This window comes from Mobula hypostoma, chromosome 24 (assembly GCF_963921235.1).
Source record: "Mobula hypostoma chromosome 24, sMobHyp1.1, whole genome shotgun sequence".
Classification (NCBI taxonomy): Eukaryota; Metazoa; Chordata; class Chondrichthyes; order Myliobatiformes; family Myliobatidae; genus Mobula; species Mobula hypostoma.
In genome coordinates, this window is record NC_086120.1 from 1,429,668 (window position 1) to 1,447,707 (window position 18,040).

The following is an 18,040-nucleotide window of genomic DNA, read 5'->3' on the forward strand; positions in this document are numbered from 1 at the left end:
CATTTCTCCCACTGGAAAAAGTCTCTGGTTGACAACTATGCCTCATCATCTTGCACACCTCTATCAAGTCACCTCTCATCTTCCTTTGCTCCAGGGAAAAGCCCTAGGTTCCCCAACCTATCCTCATAAAATATTTTCTCTAATCAAGGCAGCTTTCTGGTAAATCTTCTCTGAATCCTCTCAATAGCTTCCACATCCTTTTTATAAAGGAGGCAGACACAATATTCGAAGTGTGGTGTAACCAGGGTTTTATAGAGTTGCAACATTACCTCACGAATGCAGTCCCCTGACTAATGAAGGCCAACACATTATAAGATTTCTTAACAACTCTATCAACTTGCACATTAACTTTGAGGGATCTATAGAAGTGGACCCCAAATCCCTCTGTTGCTACACACTGCTAAGAATCCTGCCATTAACCCTGTATTCACTGTTCAAATTCGTCCTTTAAAGTGCATCATTTCACACTTCATACTTCTGTGGGTTGAACTCCATCTGCCACTTCTCAGCCCAGCTCTACATGTCAATATCCCACTGTAGCTTACAGTTTCCTTCCATACTATCCACACTACCACCAACCTTCATGTCATCTGCAAACTTACAAACACGCCCTTCCATTTCCTCATCCAAGTCATTTGTAAAAATTGCAAAGAATAGGGATCCCAAAAAAGATGGCTATGGAACACATTGCTCAGCGACCTCCAGGCAGAATATGGTCCATCTGCAACTACCTTCTGCCTTCTGTGGGCAAACCAATTCTGAATCCACACAACCAAGTTTTCTTAGATCTCATGCTTCCTGACTTTCTGAATGAGCCTACCATGGGGAACCTTAACAAACGCCTTACTAAATTCCATGTACAACACATCTACTGCTCTACCTTCATCAATGTGCTTTGTCATATCGTCAAGTAAATCAATCTGGCTCGTGAGGCATGATTTGCCTCTCACAAAGCCATGCTGACTATCCCCAATCAAACTCTGCTTCTTCAAATGCTCAGAAATCTTGTATCTAAGTCTCTTCTTCAACAATTTGTTCACCACAGGCAAAGGAAGACAATAATTCTCTATAATTCTATAATTCTCTACTCCCTACTCCCTTTTTTGAACAAAGGAATAACATTTGCTACTTTCCAGTCATCTGGTACTACTCTTGTGGCCCCTGAGAATGCAAAGATCACCTTCAAAGGCTCATCAGTCTTTTCCCTTGGTTTCCGTAGTAACCTGGGGTATATCTCATCTGACCCCAGAGACATCAAAGGAAATGGTGAGAAGGCAAGTGAATGGGATCCGGGATCAGCCATGATGGAATAGCAGAGCAGACTCAATGGCCTAATTCTGCTCTTATGTCTTAAGGTCTTATGGAGTTATCTATCCTAATGTTTTTCAAAGGTTCCAGCACATCCTGTTTCTTAACCTCAACTCGCATATCAGCCTATTTTACGCTGTCCTCACAATTTTCCATGTCCCTCTTATTGGTGAATTTATTCACACTTGTGTCTACTTGCCATTGCACTAATACTCTTTGTACATCAACTTGTTTTTACCCTTTTAAAGTTCTATTTTTCCTTCAAAAGTAAGTTGAGTAATGGTCACTATTTCTGACTTCAATTCTGCAATCAGTTCACAAAAAAGGGTATATTGGGTAGGATGATCATTTTTTCCATGGATGGGGCATTGGATTAAAGTGAGAACAATTGTTCTTTATAATATTAGTGTATTGTGCCACAATAAATTTACTCTGGCTCATAATGCCCTCCGGCTGGGTGTCCTTGGTGCTGCCCTAGTAGCAAAAAGTTTCAATTCCCCAGCATTACCTTTTTTACGTACATGCCCATATTTCACCATGTTTTTTCTTGGTTACCAGGTTCAGGGAATAGCTTCTTGCCCTCTGCCGTCAGATTTCTGAATGGATATTGAACCCATAAACACAACCTCACTACTACTTTTTTCTCTTTTTGTATGACTTATTTAACATAACTATATATATAGCAATTTACAGTTATTATTATCTATGTACTGCTGCCACATAACAACACATTTCATGACATATGGTTCTGATTCGGATTTGTCTCTGCCAACTGAAAATATTGCTGCTTAATCTTCATTCTCAGAATGAGCAAATTTGAGCAAAAGACCTAGTGAAGAAATAGGGGCACTGTATTTGATGATTAACTGTCTTGCTTTTCTGATATACATTAAACCTCTGCCCTCTAATTTTTAATGCTTACTGAAGAATTTTTGTTTTCAGCTTCAGTGAAGGTTGGAACAGTGATCTTAGTCAGAAAATGGACAGATTTCCTGATCATTCCTGGCAGGAAGGCATGGATAATGGAATGATGTCAAGGAATCATTGGCAAGGTGAAACTCTACAATAGTCTTGTGTTTCTGAACAATGTGAAGAAAGAAATTGTTTCTGGCCATTTCAACACTGGAGAATCATTGCTCATACTTAGCAGTAGTTACTGACTTAGATACTATCTGTACGGAGTTTATCAGTAGTCATTATCTTCCAGTGTAGATTGTGTGAAATTTGCACATCTTCCTGTGACCTTGTGGGTTTCTCCTGGTACTCTGATTTCCTTCCACACACTAAAGACCTGCTAGTAACTTAATTGGGTACAGGCTAACATAGTGGCTTGGCATTTACTGTAGGTCTGTCACTCCACAACTCTAAGGTTGATCTTATCTACGTGGCATTTTCACACTATCTCTGAGGGTTTCTTCTGGTGCTTCTGGTTACTGTTGAACATAACATAAATGTGAAAAGAAAGGAGAGTTACTGGTGATATGAAAAACAATAAATTGCAAGATTATAGTGAAATGGGAGGAGAAATGAGACTGATGGTTTGACCTTTTGGAAACCAGCAAGAATGTAGTGGGCTGAATGACCTCTTCCTGTATTGTAACTAAGTCATCAACAGCTAAAAACATCTGTGACCTTGGTCCTAAAACCTGGAGAAAACCTGTTACATTTTTGCATTAACTGGAAATGAACTGTTCTCCATCTCCAATAAATTGGAAATGAGTGTATAAATTTAAGGGCATTGCAGAATTATAAAGGGTGAGGGCAAAATATGTCAGTCAGAGAGAAATGGATTGCCCTATCAGAAGCGTTGCTGAAAATAGCATTTCAAAGTGGTGAATAAATATGAAAAATAAAAAAGAAACATGAACGGGGGAAAAGGTGGAATAATAGACCAAGTTTAGAGCTCAAGGAGCTGAACCAGTTGTGTTTACAACATTTGAAGGATAAATGTGCTGTATTGTATAAAGGATTAGGGAGATGTCCTGCCTGTGCCTGCTAGTATTAAATATAACATCAAAGTTGTATTGCAGTTTTCCAATCTGATATTCCACTGAGCTGATATTTTATAGTTCATTTTCTCAAGAAGATGACACTACTGACTTATCTGTTTATTGGTATAATTTTCAAGAGTTTGCTGATATGACAATGCAAGAGAAAAGTACTTCCAATTTTGAAATCTGAATTATGAATAAAAACAATGCAAATGCACAGCAGGTATTTGTGGAATGTGAAGTTTAAGTCAGTAACTTAAGATTGGTGAAAACTGGAGTATAACATCTGTTACATCTTATTAAAGTACTTGTCAGAAAGCAAAACAAACAATAGGAGAGAACAGAAAGGAAAGCTTGTGATGGAATGCAGGAGAAATTAAATGACAAAAGGAAAGATCATGAAAAGTAAAGAAGCTACAATAGATGGATTGCTGTTGATAGCGTGGAAAAAATGAGGAAAATGTGATCTGAAATTGCTAAACTAATAATGTTCCTGAGTTATCCAGTGTCAGTGAGCAGTCAGCCCCCCCACCCCCGGAGACTTTTTTAAAATTGATTTTTTAATGCATTTCTACGAGAAACTGGAGAAAGCGAACCCAACAACAAAATGGAGATTTATACAGTGCAAAACAAACAAATCCAATATGTAATTCATAACAATTAAGAAAAAAAAAGCAGCCAAAAGAGAATTATGTAAAATAGGTATCCACTCCAACCTCCCACTGAAAAAAAAACCCAGGCCAACCATTGTGCATATATAAAAAAAATCAATCGGAGCATTCAACCCCAGAGAACTGTAAATATACATAGAAAAAAAGAAAGTATAATGCCAACTACCAAAAGTATAATGTAATTGACAACAAAAAACCATATAACTTACAAAACAAAAAGCTGGAAGTAAGGGATTGTAGCATACAAAAAAAGGATAAGCTTACCCTAAAGAAGAATTGTGAAAATATTCAAGAAAAGGTCCCCAAACCTTATGAAATATTACGTCCGAATTGAGAAATGAATAATTAATCTTTTCGAGGTCTAAACAGGCCATAATATCACTAAGCCATTGAGCGTGAGTGGGTGGGGCAGCATCTTTCCACCTAAGGAGAACCAACCGTCTAGCCAAAAGAGAGACAAAAGGTAATGTTCAACATTTAAAGCAACACACATCAAAGTTGCTGGTGAACGCAGCAGGCCAGGCAGCATCTCTAGGAAGAGGAACAGTCGACGTTTCGGGCCGAGACCCTTCGTCAGGACTAACTGAAGGAAGAGTGAGTAAGGGATTTGAAAGTGGGAGGGGGAGGGGGAGATCCAAAATGATACGAGAAGACAGGAGGGGCAGGGATGGAGTCAAGAGCTGGACAGGTGATTGGCAAAAGGGATATGAGAGGATCATGGGACGGGAGGCCTAGGGAGAAAGAAAGGGGGAGGGAAAGCCCAGAAGATGGGCAAGGAGTATAGTGAGAGGGACAGAGGGAGAAAAAGGAGAGAGAGAGAAAAAGAATACCTGAAACGTCAACTGTACCTCTTCCTAGAGATGCTGCCTAGCCTGCTGCGTTCACCAGCAACTTTGATGTGTGTTGCTTGAAATTTTCCAGCGTCTGCAGATTTCCTCCTGGATGTTCAGCATTTAGTCGGACTCAAGTGCAAATTTACGTCACCCAAGGTGCCAAAAAGAGCAACCAGAGGGTTAGGTTCTAAATGGCAGTTAAGAATATGAGATAGGGTTGAAAAAACCTCTCTCCAAAATTTCTCTAGACTAGGACAGGTCCAATACATATGAATAAGGGAAGCCTCGGCCCCTTTACACTTATCACAGACAGGACTAATGCCAGGATAAAGCCGTGATAATTTAGTTTTAGACATGTGAACCCCTGTGTACAGCCTTAAACTGCAAAAGGCAGTGGCGAGCACACAGAGAGGTTGAGTTGACGGACTTAAGAATTAAATCCCAAACCCGCATCAGATAAGGAGATATTTAGATCTTGTTCCCAGGCAGTTCTAATTTTATCAAAAGGGGCATGCCTCAGAATCACTAACATCCCGAATAGCAGAAATTAAACCTTTACCCAATGAATTGATACAGAGAAACAAATCCAGAACATTTTTCTCATGCATCTCAGGAAAATTTGATATCAAAGGGTTGATGAAATGTCTAATTTGAAGATATCTAAAGAAGTGAGTATTAGGTAGATTAAACTTTACAGACAATTGTTGAGAAGTTGCAAAACAGTTATCAATGAAAAGATCTTCAAAGCGCTTAATACCCTTTTTATGCCAGTTGTAAAATGTTGAATCCCACATAGAAGGTAGGAAAAGATGATGATGTAAAATAGGGCTAGAGAGAGAAAAACCGTGAAGACCATTAAATTTTCTGAACTGAGCCCATATTCTTAAAGAATGTCTGATAGGAGGATTAACAATAAGTCTAGGCAAATGACAAGGAAGTGCGGAACCATGAAGTGCAGAAATTGGAAGATCCTTAGTAGAGTTCAACTCCACAGCCACCCATTTTGGAGAGTAAGACTTATTATGGAAGAAAGACCAAAAAATAAGACAACGAATATTGGCTGCCCTATAATATAAACGTAAATTGGCAAGGCCATACCACCTTCCTTTTTAGATTTTTGAAGATGAGCTTTATTAGGTCTAGGACACTTACCCTCCCATAGATAAGATGAAATAATAGAATCTAACCCATCAAAAAAAGCTTTAGAAATAAAAATTGGTAAAGACTGAAGTAGATACAAAAATTTAGGAAGGATATACATTTTAATAACATTAATACGACCTACAAGAGACATAGACAAGGGTGACCACTGTGTCAAACTCTGTTTTGTAGAGTTTAGAAGATTGGTAAAATTTCCTCGAAAAAGATTCTTAAAGTTCCTTGTTACTGTAACACCAAGATAAGTGAATTGATTGTTAACTACTTTAAAAGGGAAGTCATGGAATACTAAAGCTTGTGCTTCTCTATTGATTGGAAAGAGTTCACTCTTGTGTAAATTAAGTTTATAACCAGAAAATCGGCTAAATTTATTAAGAAGTGAAAACATTGAGGGTAAGGAGGTAGTCAGGTTTGATATAAAAAGTAAAAGATCGTCAGCATAAAACACCTCCCCTCCAAATCCCCGTCACTTCAGCACAGCTGCGAAACGCAATGGCAAGTGGCTCTATAGCCAAATCGAAGAGTATGGGACTTAAAGGACAACCTCAACGAGTGCCACGTTTAAGGCTGAAAGACTGGGATTGCTGAGAGCTGGTCAAAACAGAAGCAGTGGGACATGAATATAGCAGTTTAATCCATGTAGTAAAACTTTGTCCAAAATCAAATTTTTCTAAAACCGCAAAAAGGTAATTCCATTTGACGCGATCGAATGCTTTCTCCGCATCAAGAGAAATGACACATTCAGGAATCCCATTTGAGGGTGAATATAAAATATTAAATAAGTGCCGTATATTAAAAAAAGGAAAGAGGATTTTTGATAAAATTGGTGTGATCTTCAGAAATAATAGAGGGTATAATGTTTTCTAATCTACGAGCCAAAACTTTAGCCAAAATTTTAACATCAACATTTAATAAAGAAATCGGCCTATACGAAGAACACTCTGTCGGATCTTTACCTTTTTTGGCTAAAAGAATGATACATGCCTCATTAAATGATGCAGGTAATTTACCATGCTTAAACGAATCGGATAGAACTGAAAATAATTGAGACGAAAGCGGTGAAGAAAATGATTTATAAAATTCTGCTGAAAAGCCATCAGGTCTGGGAGATTTACTACTACTACTACTACGTCGACTCAGGCCTAGGGGGCCGGGGTCGGGCACGATGACGGACTCTCCACTTCTCCCTCTCCCTCATCAGTGTGTTCAGTTCATCTACATTAGCTGCGCCGCTGTCTTCTAGGAGCGTGTTGACCATAGTCTTGGGAGGGCACCCAGGGTTCATCCTCCCGTGCTTGGGCTCCCATAAGATGACTAGGCTGGCAGGTAGCTCGGGGTGGCGAAGACAGTGCCCCGCTAGTTGCAGTCTTCTTGCCTTGATTTTAGTGGTGAGCATTGGTAGGTTGTTATAGAGCTCGACATTCGTCATGTGCTGTCGTCAACTCACGTCAAGAGCCATACGGAGCATTCGTGTATAGCAACCATCTAGAGACTTCTGCATCATGTTGGTGAGTGTCCACGTCTCGCACCCGTATGTGAGAATGGACTCTATGACTGCTATGAAAATCCTGTTTTTAAGCCCTCTGGTCAGGTTCGACTTCCAGATTTCCTTCATGTCGTTCATAGCCCTCCACGCCAGCACCTTCCATATCTTTATGTCGTTCTCCGAACTCATCATTCTTGACCCAAGGTACTTGTAGTCAAAGGCTTTCTTAATGGTATCATTCTCTACGGTCTTGAGAATACCTTCGTCGCAGTTAAACACCATGTACTCTGTCTTTTTAGCGTTTAGGTGAAGTCCAACTTTATTGCACTCAATTTCCACTTTTTGTCAGTAGCTGCTGTGCTTCCTTCATCTGGTCAGAGAGCAGGACTATGTCATCTGCAATACAGGAGATTTACCCGACTGTAATACAGAGATGGCAGACGATATTTGCTCTAATGATAATAGTTCTTTGAGTTTTGTTTTAAAGTCAGAAGAAAACGAAGGAATATTTAAACTATTTAAAAAATACTCAACCGAGATATTCTCATTTAAAGATTCAGAAATATAAAGTCGAGAATAATAGTTCTTAAATGTGTCATTGATAGCAAAATGATTCGAAGTAATGTTCCCATTTCCCATTCGAACTTTTGTGATTTGTTGTTTAGCTTTAGAGCGTCTTAGTTGGTTAACTAAAAACTTACTGGACTTATCCCCATGAATATAAAATCGGCTCTTTCAAGAAGGTGGCGTTCAACTGGCCGAGTGGAGATGAGGTCAAACTTAGTTTGAAGTTCTACTCTCTTCTTATACAATTCAGGATTTTTGGTCTGGGCATATAATTGGTCTGTTGCTTTAATTTGACCAATCAAGTCTAAACGTTCTAAATAGGTCTTTCTTTTCAGATTCACAGTATATGAAATTATTTGACCACTCAAATATGCTTTCATGGCGTCCCAGACGACCTGGGATGAGATTTCAGATGACATGTTACTACTTAAAAAAAAGTTATCTGGTCCTTCATAAATTTTACAAACTCATTATCTGACAACAAGGTCAGATTAAAATGCCAATGTTTGTTCATTTGAGGAAGACCAGGGAAATTTATGGACAGGGTAACTGGGGAATGATCCGAAATCACTATACTCTGATAGTCGCAAGAGCGAACAGATGGAATCAGCTGATTATCCATTAAGAAATAATCAATTCCAGTAAAAGTATGATGGACATGTGAAAAAAAGGAATAATCCCTCTCAGTAGGATAGAAAAAGCGCCACACATCAGAAATACCAGAATTAGAAAGGAAAGAATGGATAGACAACACAGATTTACTAGGTAGTCTAGGAACAGAGGAGGATCGATCCAATACTGGATCTAACCAACAATTAAAATCACCACCCAATATGAGGGAATATAAACTCAAGTCAGGCAGTAAAGAAAAAAAACGGTCAAAAAAATCCACATCATCTGAATTGGGAGTATAGCCAAGACTACCCTATTATTATACAATTCCCCAGAGACAATAATAAAATGATCATTTGTATCTGAAATTTTGTTATGAAGCTCAAAGGGAACATTCTGGTTAAGAAAAATTGAAACCCCCATGGCTTTACCCGGAAAGGCAGAATGAAAGTGCTGTCCAACCTACCTAGACATAAGGTGAGAGTTATCAAAACTACGAATATGTGTTTCTTGCAAAAAAGCAATATCAGCTTGAAGCTGCTTGAGATGTGAAAACACCTTCCTTCTATTAACAGGATGGTTCAATCCCTTAACATTTCAGCTTATAAGATTCAATGGGTTAACCATTGTCATATAAAAAACATATAGGATAGTAGGCATAAATATGGACAAACATTCTAATAACAGCTCTGGGGCAAAAGTAAGAAACAAAAAAATCAGGACAAAAAAAAAAGTCCTGAATAACAAAGGATAACCAAGAATTGCTTAAATAATGTTGGCACTAGGAAACCCTCTCCCTACCCCCTCAGAACCCAAAGCAAGAACAGCAGCAAGCTCTTCAGAAAAAAACTACCCCAACCCCAACTTTCAGCTTCTGTTTCATGAGCTCCTTTTAATTAACAGTTTAAAAAAAACCAGAGAGCTTATGCACTTGGAATTAAAATTGTACACAAAGAAAAAAAAGAAAACAGTACTATCAAAAAGTATTAGACTTAACTTGAAATAATAATCCAGATTACCATAACCGCGAAGAAAAAAAATACAGTAATAAAAAAAATAAAATTTATAAAGAAAACAGGGGAAAAAAAACAAAGAAAGAGGAAAAAAAAGTACCAGTCGGCCATTTTAAATAATCAAATCGAGTCTAAAGGAGACACTGTAGCAAGGAGACTTTTGAAAAATGTCTGAATTTATAGCAGACTTAAACCATTTTCAGTAATTTAAGAAATAATTTAGGAGTCCCCATAGCAAGGAGACTTTCAGTAAATTTCTGAACTTCTTATAGCAGAGTTAAACCATTTTCAGTAATTTAAAAATTAAATTTAAAGGAAAATAAGAAATAATAGCAATCGGCCATTTTAAATAATCAAATCAAGTCTGAAGGAGACACCATGGCAAGGAGACTTTCAATAAAGTTCTGAACTTCTTATAGCAGAATTAAACCATTTTCAGTAATTTAAAAATTAATTAAGAGGGAGTCACCATAGCGAGGAGACTTCAAATAAATTTCTTGATTACTTATAGCAGAGTTAACCATTTCCAGTAATATTAAAAATTAAATTTAAAAGGAAAACAACAAAAAAAAGAGAAAAAAACAATCGGCCATTTTAAATAATCAAATTGAGTCTGAAGAAATCACAATGACAAGGAGACTTTCGATAAATTTCTAAACTTCTTATACCAGAAATAAACCATTATCAATAATTTAAAAGGAAACCAAAAAAAAAACCAAGGAGAGAAAAAAAAGTAATCAGCCATTTTAAATAATCAGATCAAGTCTGAAGAAGTCGTAACAGCAGGGCGACTTTTGATGAATTCCTGAGCTTCTGTAGCAGAGTTGAACAATTTTTTATCCCCAGTACTAAGAGTTATTCAAAGATTGGCAGGGTAATATAACGAGGGCCTAAATCCATGATTGTAAAACTCTTTCATTACACCTTTCTATTTGGCGCGTAGTCTCAAAAAAACTTGAGGAGTATAATCTTCAACAATACGAATGGGATGGCCCTGATAATGCAATTTTCCTCTTCGACGTGCTTCCATAATCAAAAGGTTTTTCACCTGATAGCGATGAAAACAAAGCATAACTGGGCATGGCTGGGAGCCCAGTTCGGGCTTAGAACGAAATACCTGTATACGGTGAGCTCTGTCTAACTCAGGTGAATTTGGAAGAGTATCTTTCCCAAAAACCTCACAAAGCAAGGAGGAAAAAAGTTCAACAGGAACTCCGCTTTCGATAGCCTTTGGCAGACCGAGGATACGTAGATTGTGCCTTCTGCTCTGACCTTTGAGATCAGCTATTTTGGCTGATAACTTGGTGTTGTTCTCACTCAAATTGCTGGAATGGCTTCCAGCTGCTGAACATGACATTTTAAATCTCCGGTTTCTGAGTCAAGATGAGAAAGTCGAATAGCCTGTTTCTCCACTTTGGAATTAAATTGATCCAATTTTGACTCCAATGAACTGAAGAAAGACTTATATTCTGACTTAAGTTCAGATATAATCTCTTGTCGGTGCTGGTCCAGAATGGCGATAATGTCGGCAGATGAGCCGGAGGCAGTCGCAGAAACTTCTTTTTTCCCAGCTTGAAGGCCATTGTAAGACAGACGTATTCACAGGCAGGTAGGAGAACAAAACAAAAATTAGCAGTCTAGAGTAGAAAAAGGAAGATAAGAAGTGCGGAGGTAAGAAATAAAACAGAGCGACAATTTTAAGTGATTAACCTATCACCATCTTACTGGAAGTTCCCAGAGACTTTTTGGGGGGAAGCAGGGGGAGGCCACCAGTTGTATTCTGCTTCCATCAGCCAATTTGAGATTTGGTGCTTTCATAAGCAGCTCTAAGCAATATAACATAGGAGCAGTGTCACTCTTTAACTCTTCGCTGTAGTCACCGCGACTTAAAGTGTGGGGTTGGTAGAAGTAAATCAGAGCTGATGAAACTAACCTGTATATTCATTTGTATGGAAACAGGCCCTTCAGTCATTTAGTCCATACCAACCACAGCATCATCCCTGCTCATCCCAGTGGCATTTTTGAAGAGCCAATACTCTTCCAAGCCTTTCTCTTCCTTGTACTTGTCCAAATGGTTTTTTGCTGCTGTTGTACCCGCTTCTTCCACTTCCTCTGGCAGCTTATTCTAGGTACTCGCTACCTTCTGTGTTACTAGAAGTTACTTCTCAGATCTATGACCAACCATCTTATGATTTTATAAACTTCTGAGTCTCCCATCATTCTAGTATGCTCACGAAATAAGGATCCAGTATGGCCAATCTCTCCCTATAATCTCTTCTGTACCTAATCTAACTGGACAATGTCTTTCCTGTAATAAAAACGGACAGAAGCTGCACACTATACTCCAAGTGCTTCCTCACCAATGATGTGTGTAACTGCAAAATAATTTATTTATTTTTGTTTATTTTGAGATGCAGTGTGGTAACAGCCCCTTTCGGCCCAACAAGCTAATGCTGCACAGTTACAGCCATGTGACCATTTAACACCTGCATCTTTGGGATGTGGGAGGAAATCAGAGCACCCAGATGAAACCCACACCGTTGTGAGGAGAAGGTATAAACGAGCGTCTTTTAAGAGATTCTTAGATAGGTACGTAGAGCTTAGAAAAATGGAGGGCTATGTTGTAGGGTAATTCTAGGCAGTTTCTAGAGTAGATTACATGGTTTTGCCCGACGCCGGCCCCCTAGGCCTGAGTCGACGTAGTAGTAGTAGTTACATGCTGGCCTCAACCTTGTGGGCCAAAGGGCCTGTAATGTGCTGTAGATTTCTCTGTTCTAGGAGACGGAATTGAACCAGTGTTACTGACGCTGTAATAGCGTTATGCTAACTACTATGCTACTGTGCCAGTCAAGGTGTCGCTTTTCAAAAGCTCGACTGATGATGCCCTGACTTGTGAAGACCACCTTCTTCACCATCCTGTCTACCTGCGTGATCCCTGCATTCACTATATAGATCCTACCCTGGTTTGAATGTCCAAAATGCAGCACCTCACACTTATTTAAGTTGAGATCCATTTGGTATTCCTCAGCCCATCTCCCAAACAGATGAGGGATATAAGGATATAAGGCTGCAGATACCTTCTTCTTTGTAATATGCATATGCTTCAAGTCCTCACTACTTACTACCTTCATATATGTAAAATGTAGAATAGCAATTACTTGTAATTGTAGGTAAATGCAGCTGGTGTTAATAAGTTTAGAATGCATCACAAAATTGAAAGGTTGTTTAGTACTGATCCCATTTGGAGTTTTTTTAATTATTTGGATGCATATTCAGGTATCTCGATGTATATGCCAGTATATACAGAAGTAAAATACAGCAACTTTGCATTGCATGAACTTGTTTCAGATCTCCTCATTTATATCTTTATAAACAATATTTTGCAAGTCCTTTGTCACTAATTTGTAATTCACTATAACTGCTTCACTATCAATAAGGCTGTCTAATTTAGTATCATCAACAAACTTGCTAATTGTGCCAAGTACACTCACATCCAAATCATTTACATAAAAACAAATAGCATCAGAGGTCCCAACATGAATCCCTGGGGCACGCCACGAGCCACAGGCCTCTTCTCGAAGAATCGACCTTCAACCATCACCTTCTGTTTCCTATCATCGAGCCAATTCTGAATCCACTTTGCTAGCTCCTGCTGTATCCCATGCAACCTCATCTTCAAAATCAGCTTGCCATATGGAACCTTATCTAAAACCTTATTAAAATCCATATGGACATAGCTTCATCTGTCTCCTTAGTTACCTCTTTGAAAAACCTCCAAAAGATGCATCGGACATGATCTCCCATGCATACACTGACTCTTCCTGATTAGGCCTTGGCTATCCAAGTGATTGTCAATCTTGTCCCTCAGAATTCCTTCCAGTAATTCTTGACAACTAAAGTCAGACTCACCAACCTGTAGTACCCTGGTCTATCCTTGCTAGTCTTCTTAACAATAATAGTCACCCTCCAGTCTTCTGGAACTTCACCAGTGGCTAACGACAAAGCAAATAACTCTACAAGGGGCTCTGTGATTTCTTCCTCGGCCTCCCATAAAGTCCAAGGGTGCACTTGGTCAAGCCTTGGGGATTTGCCCACCTTAATACATTTCAAGGCTGCAGATACCTTCTTCTTTGTAATATGCATATGTTTCAAGTCGTCACTACTTACTACCTTCATATATGTAAAATGTAGAATAGCAATTACTTGTAATTGTAAGTAAATGCAGCTGGTGTTAATAAGTTTAGAATGCATCACAAAATTGAAAGGTTGTTTAGAACTGATCCCATTTGGAGTTTTTTTAATCATTTGGGTGTATATTCAGGTATCTCGATGTATATGCCAGTATATACAGAAGTAAAATGAAGCAACTTTGCATTGCATGAACTTGTTTCAGCTCTCCTCATTTATATCTTTATAAACAATATTTTGCAAGTCCTTTGTCACTAACAGTTTCCATTTGTTGACCCTATGTGTCTTATTTTCATTATGGTTATGCTGTCCCTTTATATCTTAATCCCCTACTAGGAGATCTTGGGTTCTTTCCCTTTTTTATTGGTGGTTTAGATCGGGGTCCTCAACCTTTTTTGCACCGTGGACCGGTTTAATATTGACAATATCCTTGCGGACCAGCCGACCGGTGGGGTGGGGGGGGGGGTGTTAATCACGACCGGAATATAGGTGAAACTATGTCACTTATAAGTGGCTAATAATACACTCAATTTTGTTTCTAAAAGGGTTTACCTAACAAATTTAATATTAAACACACAGCGCATATTTTCCTCGTATGAACTTATAAAATCATTGCAACACACCAATATCGCTGAATCAGTGGGAGCCCTGGACTTGTTTCCCTGCAACAAGACGGTCCCATCGAGGGGTGATGGGAGACAGCGATACTCGAAGGGGGTTCCTTATGTCCAGTCTATTCCGCAATTTAGTTTTCATTGCATTAATTGCAGAAAATCCTGCTTCGCAATATGATGTTGGAAATGGAAGCACCGTTTTCAGTGCTTTCATGGCTATCTCAAGATATTCAGCCTTGACTTTGATTCAGAATGCCGGCAGAGATGTTAAGTCATACTTTTCAGCCCACCGTCATTTGCAAGCTTGAGGAGTTGATCTTCTACCCGTGCTGACATGGATGATTCACCGGGGACATTCACAAATGGGTCATGGACCCATTCCTTTGCACGTCTTGGGTCATTTGTGGTTGGGAAGTAATGCTCAAATTCTGTCAACAGCGAAGTTAGATGATCGCACACCAGCTGTGAGAAGGGTGGCGCAGCCTCAGTCTCTCCTAAAATCCCAGCTAATGTTGGGAACATGTCAAATATGCCCCTGTCCACTCGCCGTCCCCACATTTCCAGCTTGGCTTTGAAAGCAGACACTTTATCTGCCAACTTGAAGACAGTTGTCATTCTCCCCTGAAGTTACAAATTGAGTTCATTGAGCAGGTTGAAGATGTCACACAGATAAGAGAGTTTTGCTATCCACTCCTCGTCACTGAAGTGTGCTGCCAGTGGTGACCTTTTTGCTGAAAGAAATCTCTGTAGCTGCTCTCTTAACTCAAAAACCCTGGCCAGGCTCTCTCCCTTGATAGCCACCTGACTTCAGTGTGTAAGAGAAGGCGTTTGTGCTTTGCATCCATTTCCTCGCAAAGCTGCTCAAACAGATGTGAGTTAAGGGCTTTTGCTTTGATGTGATTGATAACTTCAACAACATCACTCAATACACTGTTAAGATCAGGTGACATTTTTCGGCTAGCCAGCATTTCCCTCTGTGTGACACAGTGTGTAGACTGGCATTCAGGAGCAACGTCTTTGACTCGGGTAGTGAAACCAGACTCGTTACTGATCCAACAGCTGTGCTTCCATGTCCTCCGCTATGTCATCAATTCTCCTTGAAACTGTGGTAGCTGAAATGGAACCTGTACCATCTTTTTAGCTGCAGCTTCTCTCAACAGTTCACAGCACATGTCTTGGCAGCAGGCAGAATCAATTCTTCACCAACAGTGAAAGGCTTCTTAGCCTTTGCAATATGGCTAGCCACTAAGTACAACGCTCTCAGAGCAGCAGCATTTGTGGAGGTGGTGGCTCTCAGCACTTGCTTCTGTCCCGCTTGCTCATGTTTTTTCCTGCTGAAAAAACTCAACGGGTTTGTCTTTAAGTGCAGGGTGCTTAGACTCAAGGTGTCGAAGCAGTTTTGAGGGCTTCATTGCCTCATTAGACAGCTTGTCTCCACATATCACACGCGGGGCTTGGAGCATGCGAGTCACCAGTCACAATAAAGCCATATTTTATGTATGACTCGTTGTATTTTCTGTTAAAGGAAGCTTTCTTTTTTTTTGCAGTCTCTGCATGATCATCATCGTTAGGTCTTTTATGTCCCCTACTATCTCTTCCAAAGAAACTCTCAAGCGACGTTTGTTTTTTACTCATCGAGTAGTTGCAGGTTAATGCCCAACTGATGACCTCGCGAGCATTCAAGTTCAACAGAGGGCGTGACAGGGAATGAGGAAAGGTACAGTTGACTCACGTCGTTTCCTCGCGGCCCGGTAGCACATGCTTTGCGGCCCGGTGGTTGGGGACCACTGGTTTAGATGACCACCATTCTTCTGTCTGAACATGTTCACAAATTGTTCAATTCCTTTTGACTTCATTCATTTTCCTCAAATAGAGTGTCTGTTTGGGTCCTAAGTATACTTGTCTGTTTGGGATATGTGGAACCTTGTTTGTTTTAGCCCCACTCAGATCCCCTGCTCAATTTTTGCTGGTACATTGATTACTGCTGTGGTACTCCCTGTTCTTATCATGGACTGGAAAGCTTCTAACATGCTACTCTTTCTCATAATGTTGATTGTTTCTGTAACGTCTTGCCCCCACCTCATTTAATTCAAATTTAATTTGTGATTCATTGTTTATTATGTTCATAAGGTGTTTCCATGTTGATTGATTAGCTACCTGAGTATGAAGATTACTCACTAATGTACTGCTGTTGTAGGTGATGACCGGGACACGTCTGGCCAGTCTGGAACAAGTTACACTATGCACAGAGGAGGACAGCAGAAGTAAGTAGCAGGAAAGGTCTCTTGGCATTACATATTTCAGAGAATGTGGACTATCGAAATTTAAAAATAATTGCCAATTGTATTTGTGGAATTTTACTTGATAAAATATCTATCCATGTACTTCATTCATACGTTGATGGTATGCATGAGCACGATTGGTATGTAAACAATTGTTATTCAATTTAACCTTTCCATCTGCCATTTGATGTTAATATTCTATCAGTAGGTTTTGTGCCAGAGTGGTAATGGAGGTTGTATTTTATTTTGTGTTTTATTTGACTGTTCTTTTTCATAGTTTTATTGTGAATTAACAGAACTCTTATCACTATAATGCTATGTCTATATCTTCAACTTTCAGAGAAAAATAAATATAAATCTCCATATAAATAAATGGTAAACAAGATAACTTGACTTCCTATGTTCTCCTGATCCCCAATAAGGTCTGGGTTTGCTTGCGGAGATGTAATAGCATCTTCTGCTGCTGCTAATGTCGGCACTCCTGAAATATTTCTGATTGTTATATATGTCATCATAGGGCAAGCAGAATATTGGAGAAAGACAGCACACTTATCAGTTTCACTTCCCAGGAGATTTCAGTCACTTTGCCTATCCTTTCTGTCCTTATCCTAATTGTCCTAGATATGATCCATTCTAGCTTTTCTCTTCATGTTGTGTATCTCAGAGTTCTCTCTTAAGCTTTCAGGTCAATCCTGATTGTACTAGTCCAGTTTGAAGTAGTCCTGATTGTACCAGTCCTGTCCCAGTACTTGAACTCTTCTTTGCACTTATTTTTAGATAAGTCAATTATTCATTACTCTCTGCATATACAGACCCTGTTACACCAAGCTCCCTAATACTCTGCTACTGCTCTTGACTCCTCTACCAGAAAACACCAGGAATGGTTTGATGAGAATGACCATGAGATCCAGGAGCTAATTAGTCGAAAACGCAAGGCCTTCTTGGAATGGAAACTTGATCACACTTCTATGGAAAAAAAACAGCTTTACAGGCACTTGAAGGCTGAGGTCCAACAAAAAACACGTGACCTAAAGAACAAATGGTTGGTGGAGAAATCGGGGGAGATCCAGCAACTGGCTGTAGCCATGATGCAAGTGGATTCTTTAGCACATCAAGACCACTTATAGCTCGAACATCCTCTGGCCTACATCTCTGAGAGCTAGAAATGGGTTAGCACCCATTGGAAGGATTACTTCAAAGAGCTCCTCAGCTGAGACTCTGTCCTTGGCTCCATTTCACAGTGCAATATTAAATTCAGACTCGCCACCGTCAGACCAATAAAAGGTTGAAAAAGCCATACTATATGTCATCTTGAAA

At 39.4% G+C, this 18,040-nt stretch overlaps 1 protein-coding gene across 4 annotated transcripts in view; it reads left to right on the forward strand.

Annotated features, from left to right (window-relative positions):
• The window catches only part of LOC134337584 (scaffold attachment factor B2-like), a 98,567-nt gene that overhangs the window by 65,018 nt on the left and 15,509 nt on the right, over positions 1-18,040 (forward strand). For all 4 annotated transcript variants that reach the window (XM_063032733.1, XM_063032730.1, XM_063032732.1 and 1 more), the window contains 2 exons: positions 2,251-2,360; positions 16,639-16,705. In XM_063032733.1, coding sequence (XP_062888803.1) covers positions 2,251-2,360; positions 16,639-16,705 — 177 coding nt within the window. The remainder of the gene's footprint in view (positions 1-2,250; positions 2,361-16,638; positions 16,706-18,040) is intronic.